The sequence below is a fragment of the Cyprinus carpio genome, chromosome B12 (genome assembly GCF_018340385.1).
Source record: "Cyprinus carpio isolate SPL01 chromosome B12, ASM1834038v1, whole genome shotgun sequence".
NCBI classification, from domain to species: Eukaryota; Metazoa; Chordata; class Actinopteri; order Cypriniformes; family Cyprinidae; genus Cyprinus; species Cyprinus carpio.
This window is the reverse complement of record NC_056608.1, coordinates 4,728,430-4,738,124: the sequence shown is the minus strand read 5'-3', so window position 1 is coordinate 4,738,124 and position 9,695 is coordinate 4,728,430. Positions and strand designations below refer to the sequence as shown.

Genomic DNA, 9,695 nt, shown 5'->3' with positions numbered 1-9,695 from the left:
ATTTTATGACAACTTTGAACTTTTTTGATCCGCTTCAGTTGCTGATTACTATATATCCATTTGAACGGATATAAGCTGAGGTTTGTTTAGGATGTATTAGGTTGATTTTAGGTGAACTGAAAGAGAACTGCTGTAACAGCTTGTCCAAACTCCCATGCAGCTCTCCTGAGTGTTTTTGGAAACCCTGCGGCTGGCACCAATTCACGCTGTACATATTCCTGTTAAATGAAGTCATCTCAGAGCAACTGTTGGATACATCAGCGTTTTCTAGTATGTTAAAATCATAAAACAGCAGGGTCCTCACTGACATTACGAGAAATGTGATTTCAGAGTGCCCACCTAATGTATATTAGGCCAGGAGGGGGGGATTGCAATGAAATGTCTTGAATGTGCAACATTGTTTCTCAACATATAAACACAAAGCCATTTATAACAGTGGTTCTTAACTAGTTTCCGTCGTATAGGCAAATCGACTAACCTTAGCATAGACAGACTGAATAGGAAAACTGACAATTTTGTAAATGCATAAACAGCAGCTGAACGCCTGACACATGGAACAAACACTTAATATTGTGTTAGTATTAGCCATATTGTCAAGTGACAGATGAATTTGCTCCAAAATACTGCAGTTTGATTGGACGCCTTTGACGTCAACAGCAAAAGAAGGGAAATGTTTTCCCCTCCTTTTTAAAATTTGATATTCCCATGAACAATTTTTGGGGAGGTCTATAACTTCTAGATAGAGCTATCTGTTAGCATTCCCGTTCATCTGGCATAGGACCACCTAAGTGATTTGAAACCTTTTTGAGCCAATCAGCTGAGCTGTAAATGCCATGTGACGAATCAACTGGAAAATTCCATCATGACAGTGCTGATTGACTAATGGTGCTATAAGAACACGCAATCTTCTACACCATTAACTATTCTGAGCTGCCCATTTCATCCCCTGCAGTCAATAATTGTATCCCTTAAAACTCATCTTTGAAAATCAAAATGACATATTTAAAAGTGTTTCCCATTTCTTCATGTATTAAAATGGCTTAAATGTGCCTCATTTAGTATACGTGGATCTATGCAAATCAGTCCCTGCCTCCACTCAACTGCACCAGCATCTGTTAGCAGAAATACAACGCTACACAATGGCAGTGGCAATCTTGGATTATGTCATTCATTACAAAAACAAGTCTCCTCTTAATGAAATCCTCCAACATTTTTCTTACAAATCCTCTTTAGTTTGTGACCGGTGTTTTGTTTTGCTCTTTCCTCTGCACTTCCTCGTTCGTCTACGTGCTACTGTACCTCATCTGCTGGAACGGCACTCTCCCGTGAATGTGCGTAGGACAGTTAGCGGAAGCTAGAGATTACAGTTTTTCATAAAGTTTTAAATATGGATATTTTTATTACACAAACGCATTGCTTCACTTCTGAAGGCCTTTATTAACCTTCTGGAGCCGTGTGGAGCATTTTATATCACATTTGCATTCATTCGCAACCCTGTTCACTTCCATTATAAAGTTTGAAAGAGCCAGGACATTTTTGAATATAACTCTGATTGTATTCTTATGAAAAAGGAAAGTCATATGGCTTGAGGATGAGTAAATCATTTTCCAACACAATATTCAGTGGCTAATTATTTATCCAGACATGCATTTATGCAAATCAACAGATTTCCCTGTGGAATAGAATTGAATAACTGATTTGTGGATGTCATAAGAACTTGATTATGCAGATGGATTTAGTATGGAGCAGTTTGACTGATAGTCCAGGTGATATGTGAAAGAAATGTTTACTTTTTCATAAAAGCATGAAATTTGGTACACTTGTATAGTTTGCAGCCCTGACTGAACATTTTCAGAAATGGAGCCATCGCAAAAGCACCTTGTGGTAGCCATGGAAACCATTTTACTTTCCGCCATAACCATATTTTCTATTTCGTGTCATATCTTCTGAACCAAACATGAGAACACAGAAAATGTGATGTTTTGGTGGTCAAGGATTAGAATGATAGCACATTCAGCAGGTGAACAGTTAATGGTGAAATCAGCAATGTTTAGAAGGAAATCTCTTATACAGTGGTCCATATAATGGCTATTATGATTTTCTTCTTTAACTAATATCTTATTCAATTATACAATAAAAGATTGTTTTCAAGAATACAATCTTATTTCAGAGATGTATAATAAAAGTCAGTGAAATCATTAAAAAAAATTGTAACCATATTTTGGTAAGAAATACGTTATTTTTCACTCCTACACCCAAAAAATATTTCTCTGAGAACAATCTATGGAACTAATTCAAAAGTTTATACTCAATTTCTTTGCTTATATTATGTTACATTTGTTTCTTCTGTAAAGGTCAGATGGATCGTTTTGCAGCACCCTTGAAGGGCCTTTTCCAAACAAAGGCAATATTGTTGCAGGATGGATGTGGGGTTTTTTTTTCATTGAACTGATTTCCACTTTCCTGGATACAGCAGATGAAACAACATGCACTAAACTATTAGTCATGAAGATCTTTTTCTGTCCACATGGAAGCAGTTGACAGCCTGTAATGTTTTAGCCTTAACGTTTTAGTTTTATTGTAACACATTAGTAATATACCATTTCTGTATATAGCAAATAAGCAGATGGGAGGCTGATATGCTCTTTACACAGCATAAAAAGTGCTTTGCATGCATAGAAAATGACAGTATTTGCCTCCGTGGTACAAACATAACTGGCATGCAGATAAGCGATAATGATAACCAGTTATCATTTAACCCCGGTTGCACACAGACTTTGCTCATTAAAATCAATCACGGGGCAAAATATGATGGCTAATCTATCAGACCTCGGTTCATAAGGGCAAGAGCTGTTCCTATCAGAGACATCATTAAAATGCACAGCTCATGATAGAGCATTAAGAGCAATATAATAACCTCAAAAGTATCTGATCGACAATTCTCTTTGTTGTATCACCGGATAAAGTCCATTTACTGAGGAATTAATAGTTTCATGGTCCTGTAATGGGTTACTGTTTGATAGCATGGTTAAATATTTAATATTTGGTTTCCTGGACTGACTTTGATGTTACTCACTAGAACATTGTTACATTAGCTATTATCAGGTGCAAATGTATTGTAATGCACTTGACAACCGTCAAAGAAGGGAAATATTGAATGTTTCACTTGTACTTTCTTAGCTGTATTCTGGCCTCTTGTGGCCTGATCATGACATTAATTATGTTTTTCTCTCTCTATTTTAAAGTGGTAGTTCATGGGATGGATTTAAAAAATTGTAAATTATTTTTTATGGTTCACATGCATACATAAATTGAAAAAAAACAATTTTTTTTTTTTTTTTTTTTTTTAAGTGAAATGCCATTTAAAGACTTCCCCCAAAAATAAATTCTGCCATTTTTTACTAAAGAATGCTGACACTTTTCTTTCCCTAAAAGCAAACGGTGACCAGGGGATGTCTAGCTCCAAAAACGGCATAAAAAGCAATGTACATTTAACGAAACATTGCACATAATATTCAATAAGAGAGAACTAATCCTACTGACAGACAGACAGACAGACAGACAGATAGATAGATAGATAGATAGATAGATAGATAGATAGATAGACAGACAGACAGACAGACAGACAGACAGACAGACAGACAGACAGAAAGGTGGTCAGTCTGAAGGATAGATAGATAGATAGATAGATAGATAGATAGACAGACAGACAGACAAACAGATAGATAGATAGATAGATAGATAGACAGATAGATAGATAGATAGATAGATAGATAGATAGATACTGGATGGATGGATGGATGGATGGATGGATGGATGGATGGATGGATGGATGGATGGATGGATGGATGGATGGATGGATGGATTGGTTGGTTGGATGGGTGGATGTTTATAGACAGACAGAGAGAAAGATTGATAGATGACAAACAGATAGTAGGTAGACAGGTAGACAGACAGGCAGGTACTGTAGAGAGAGATATGAAGACAGACTAATGGGTAGTGCATCATATCCTGTAAACATGTCTGTGTTCATTCATGAAGCTTGTGTCTGCACTGAAGATAACTGAGAACTGCTTTACAAACACACCCACTCTCCCAGCATGTTTGTGCCTGTCATCTTCACTGCAGTCGCTCTCTAGTCCTATTTAGTTGAGTCTTACCAGAGTCAGTGGAGAGGAGCAGCACAGCAGCTTGTACTGCAGACCTGCACAATGAGAGACAACAGCTGTAAAGAATGCATAGACAAAATCCTGCAAGAGGCTCCGACCGCAAGAAAAGCTCTTCTAGACAACCACAGCAACCTGCACAAAGTGGCCGATTACTGTCAGAGCAAATACCTCAGTGTGAGCCATTTTTAGTTTTTCTATACATTTAATTTGCAGTTATATGTTTGATTTTTTTTTTCACTCCAAATTCTTATTTTATAGATCTTCATGGATTTGATGTGTTCTTTATGTTTACATTAGGACTAAACATATAGTATGTACTGATACAAGTAGTCTAGTGATGACATACTTGCTTCTTTTAACTATTTGTACTAGATTTAATAACTGAATTTTATTACATTTGCAAAAGTCATACATGCATCACACTAAAAGTGAAATTCATTTCACAGCTCCATTATATTCAGAGTTATGGATTGTTGAAACACCTTTCTTTAGGCTGTACTCTTTTCAGTCTTTTCAGTCAGCTTTGTGCTGTCTGTTCTGATGGCTTGCATGTCTAAACAAGGCTGTGGTATGTATTCCTAGTACTCCATGAAAACCTTTCTTAACATGTTTATCTAGGAATCCATCTCTGTATCCTGAAGGTCTGTTATACTGAATGCAACATGTTAGTTTGTATATCCATATAAAATCATTTTAGGTCTTTATCATTAATGATAATATTCAGTAGTATATTCAGCATTATATTTATACACTATAATCTAAAAGTTTGGGGTTAGTCTTTTTTTAAGACAGTAATACTCAGCAACTCACTGTCATAAGTGACAGTAAAGACATTTATAATGTTACCAAAAAATTATATCGCACATAAATGCTGTTCTTTTGGATTTTCTATTTATCACAGAATCCTAAAACTGTTTCCACAAGAATATTAAAGAGCACTGTTTTCAGTAATAGTAATAATAATATGTTTGAGCACAAATCAGAATATTAGAATGATTTCTGAAGGATCGTGTGACACTGAAGACTGGAGTCACGTTAATGATGCTGAAAATTCAGCTTTGTTCAGAGGAATAAATGACATTTTAAAATACATTACAGTAGAAAACAGTCATTTTAAAGGGATAGTTCACCCAAAATTCTATTATAATTACTCACCCTCATATCGTTGCAAACCCGCAAGACCTTCATCCATCTTCAAAACACAAATTAAGATATTTTTGATGAAATCCCAGAGCTCTCTGACCCATAGACAGCAAGGGTCCTAACATTATTTTTGTGTTCTTTGCGTACAAAAAGTATTCTCGTAGCTTCATAAAATTACAGTTGAATCGCTGATGTCACATGGTCTATTTTACCGATGTCCTTACAACGTTTCTGGACCTTGATCGTAGTAAATTTGTGTTCATTTAATTTGTGTTCTGAAGATGAAAGGAGGTCTTATGGGTTTGGAACGACATGTGGGTAATTACTGACAGAATTTTTGGGTGAACTAACCCTTTAAATTGTAATAATATTTAACAATATTGCTGTTTTTATTACATTTGTATAAAAAAATGCAGCCTTGGTGAGCACAAGAGACTTCTTTCAATAGATATGTATATTCTTTATATTTATTTAGACATGACTTAGTACTTTATAACTCCATATGCTGTCTGCAAAGGAAGCATTTTTCACACATAACACACTTGTTTGTAATATTCAAACTGCTGACTTGATTAAATGATTAGAACTTGATTAGATGTGCTCAATTCACAGGCCAGGACTGAGTCCAGAGTTCTTTCAGTCTGTTGTTATTCATAAAAACCTTTATAGAAGAGTTTGAATATTGAAAATGATTCTTTATTTTAACTTTAGGTGGAGGACACAAGAAGTGTCATTGATGAGTCCAAAGCTCTCACCACGCAGGCCCTGGCCAGTGTCACATACCAGATAAACAATCTGGCCACATCTTTGCTGAAAATCTTAGACGCTCAGACGGTTCAGCTAAAACAGATTGAGTCATCTGTCAACTTGCTGACTCTGGTGAGCTCCGCTTATCATCACTTAACGGAAGGCACCAGAATTTCTTGAAATACAGTGCCAGTCATTACTAATGGCAAGTCAGGACAGTGCTGGAAATATTAAATAATAGTTGGTGCTTCTGAATAAAAGAATAGATCACCCAAAAATGAAAATTTGCTGAACATGCCATCCAAGATGAAGATGAGTTGGTTTCTCCATCAGAATAAATTTGGAGAAATTTTGCCTTACATCACTTGCTCACCAATGGATGCTCTGCAGTGAATGGGTGCCGTCAGAATGAGAGTAAAAAAAGCTGATAAAAACATTACAATAATCCACAAGTAATCCACACCACTCCAGTCCATCAGTTAACATCTTGTGAAGTGAAAAGCTGCGTGTTTGTCATAACGCCATCGCTTGCAAAAGTTTTGGTCTGTTAATGCAACAAGTTTTCAAACTAAAATGGGGTCTGCAGCATTTTCAAAAGTCTCCGTTTTCAACCTCGTAAACACCAGAGTAGTGCAAACAACAGGAGTAACTGTAGCAAAAGTTATGCATTTTAAAACGAAAACTCTAAAGTGTAAACAGGGCCTAATTGATGGACCAGAGTATTTGTGGATTATTGTGATGTTTTTATCAGCTGTTTGGAATCTAATTTTGACGGCACCCATTCACTGCAGATAATCCCTTGGTGAGCAAGTGATGGAATGCTACTTTGTTACATTTTTAGCAAATTTTCATTTTTGGTGAAATATTCCTTTAATAGACATACTGTATATTATAATTTTGTCAAAGTTGTAAATGGGCAAAATAACCTAATGTCAGTACTCACATTCAGACAGTTGGCATGTACAAGGAGAAAATAGCCCGGAAAGAGATCGGCATGTTGACCAAACAGTCAAAAGTTCCCCGGACTCAGAAGGTGGTTCCCCCAGCGAGTGGCCTGGAGCCGTTTCGTGCATACAGACGGGTTCCCATATCCTACACCTGCTTGGACAAACTGGGCCACAGCCACTGGGAAGGCAGCAAAACTGTGAGCAAATATATCTGCAAATACATAACACTTTTTTTATTTACACTGCTGTGTTTTCACTTGTTGTGGTTAAATTAAAAGTAAACAAGATACATTATGTTTTATAAATAATATTAAACAATATGTGATCTAATGTTGGCATCAGACATAAAAATACATAGCATTCTGTATTTTATATAATATTGTATTCAAACATTTGGGATAAGTAAGTTTGGTAAAAGAGTTTAAATTGTTAGGAAATATTACAGAAAACATTACGATCCCAAACATTTGAAATTAAATATATAGTACTTACTGGTATAAAAAGTATTGATGAATACATATCATTTTAAAAGTATTTTAAATACAATACATATCTCACACAAAGAAATTTATTTTTATAACATGTGAATTATGTACTTGCATGTACTTATTCCATTTTAAAGAATCAAATTTATCAAACAAATCTATCTGCCAATGTCCTTTTTACTGTTTTTCATCAGTGGTTATAAGATCACACATATATTTTTAAGATAAGAGTTTAACTTACTAATTTAAATGATTTGCACTATATTTTCAGCCTGAAACCCCTACTGATTTCATATATTTATTTGAATTTATTATGTTGTGACACCGAAGGAAGAGCCAAAAACAGACAATGAGGACTCTGTGTCTGTACAGCTTGGCACACAGGAGACCAGCACCTTCAACTGGTTTGTAATAAAAGGCTTTTGCTGTTTATATTCAGATTTAGATTTAGTTCAAAATGTTTTTGATTAACCCACTTGTTGTTGCTGTGCTTTCAGGTCTTTTTTGGGTATCGCAGTTCCTCCTCCATCAGTGCCTGACTGGGTGGGTTCCAGCGCCTCTGCTCCACCTGATCTCTCTCCAGCCTCACCGCCTCCTATACTCATGTCTGACCGATCCCCGTCTCTACCAGCCTATCCTGACCTGTCCATGCTGCCTCCTCCACCTCTCACAGATGAAGAGATGGGAGACGCTCTACCCCCACCTCCTCCTCCCTCTCCTCCTCCCCCTAGTTCTGTGTATGGAGGTTCTTTGGTTCCCCCTCCACCACCTCCACCTGGCCAAAACACCTCATTAACTTCAGCAAACCCTCCACCCCCACCTCCTCCAGGTAACATGGCTATTCCTCCTCCACCTCCTCCTCCACCTCCTCCAGGCAATGTCCCTGTCCCACCTCCTCCACCTCACATTCAGGCCAAGACGACTGCTCCTCCTCCACCTCCTCCTCCTCCAGGCTCTTACAGTGGGTCTTCAATACCTCCACCCGCACCTCCACCTCCACAAAATGCCTCCATGGTGCCACCGCCACCACCTCCTCCTACTAATACCGGAGGAAAATTTATTCCACCACCTCCTCCTCCACCTCCCCCCTTTTGAATGTTGATTTTCAATGTTATTTTTATGGAAAAGACTATATGACATTTGATGAGATAAGATGTTTTAATGCTTTTTATTAAATAATATGAAAAATTTCTTATGAATGTTTATGGTATGAAACATTAAATAAAGACAATGTTTTGTATAAAGTGTATTACGTAATATCAGACATGTTTTATTCTTTTTATGATGTACTCACAAAAATTGAAGCAAAATATTTAAATGCTTTATTGTGTGGTTAAAAATGTATATATATTCTTTAATGAATTATTATTGCGTAACTAGAGACCTATGCTGTGTCTCCAACCAAGCAAGCTGCCTTCCTAGACATTATTTTTGGGAATCATACTCACTCTACTCGTCCGAGACAGCCAATAGTGATGTTCATTCCTCTAGGGGGCGCATAGCAGCTCAGACAACCAAAAACACAATCGAGTTGTATTAAAATCTCTGAACGTTGTTTGTGTTACTACATATGTTTATGCGCCTAAATACGCAATCGATTAAACCTATGTTTAAATGCATTAATTACTTAATAGAAATGTACATTCGTTTATATAATCTTAATAAAAATATTCAATCAAACGCTTTAGCCACAGACTGTAATCATAATCGACTGTCATTGGTCAGTCTTCACCAACGCTGAGAAAAGTAACACTTACCATGTGACAACGCCGTTTCCTTCAGCAACAATATGGACAATTATTTTATATCGGAATTATAACACGATGAAATTTTAACTGGAATTGTTCAAACCTTATATACACGAATACACTGTTAAACTAGCAGAATGTAGTGCAACAGTCAGGTTCGAATGTTAAAATTCCAATCGTTTTCGCCATGGGGTAATTATTTTAATTTTAATTAATCAATATTTATTTTTAAATAATCGTGTTTATAAGCGAAAACTACATTACCAGTGATTCTGCAAAAAAATCTCCACCAATCAAAGAATGGAAACAAATTACACCAGCCGTTTTTCCCGATTTTTTTTTTACTTCAAATGAAAGTTTATAAGTTTGGGATTCACGTCTTAGTTGATTGGTTTATTTTATGGCTTATAAATCTTTAATTAAAACTTAAAAAATTTTCTTACGCTTAAAAATAAT

General features: G+C 36.2%; 1 protein-coding gene across 1 annotated transcript; it reads left to right on the top strand.

The window, feature by feature from the left end:
* The first annotated feature begins 4,185 nt into the window (after positions 1–4,185).
* Positions 4,186–9,695, top strand: LOC122139141 (ABI gene family member 3-like). The gene is made up of 5 exons (XM_042735000.1): positions 4,186–4,343; positions 6,024–6,191; positions 7,009–7,203; positions 7,822–7,895; positions 7,989–9,695. The coding sequence occupies exons 1-5, from the start codon at positions 4,212–4,214 to the stop codon at positions 8,584–8,586; spliced, it is 1,167 nt and encodes a 388-aa protein (XP_042590934.1). The 5' UTR covers positions 4,186–4,211; the 3' UTR covers positions 8,587–9,695.

Coding starts and splice junctions, on each gene's coding strand:
- LOC122139141 (XM_042735000.1), top strand. CDS start 4,212: ATGAGAGACAACAGCTGTAAAGAATGCATAGACAAAATCCTGCAAGAG. Junction 6,192..7,008: donor CTGTCAACTTGCTGACTCTG/GTGAGCTCCGCT, acceptor ACTCACATTCAG/ACAGTTGGCATGTACAAGGA. Junction 7,204..7,821: donor ACTGGGAAGGCAGCAAAACT/GTGAGCAAATAT, acceptor GTGACACCGAAG/GAAGAGCCAAAAACAGACAA.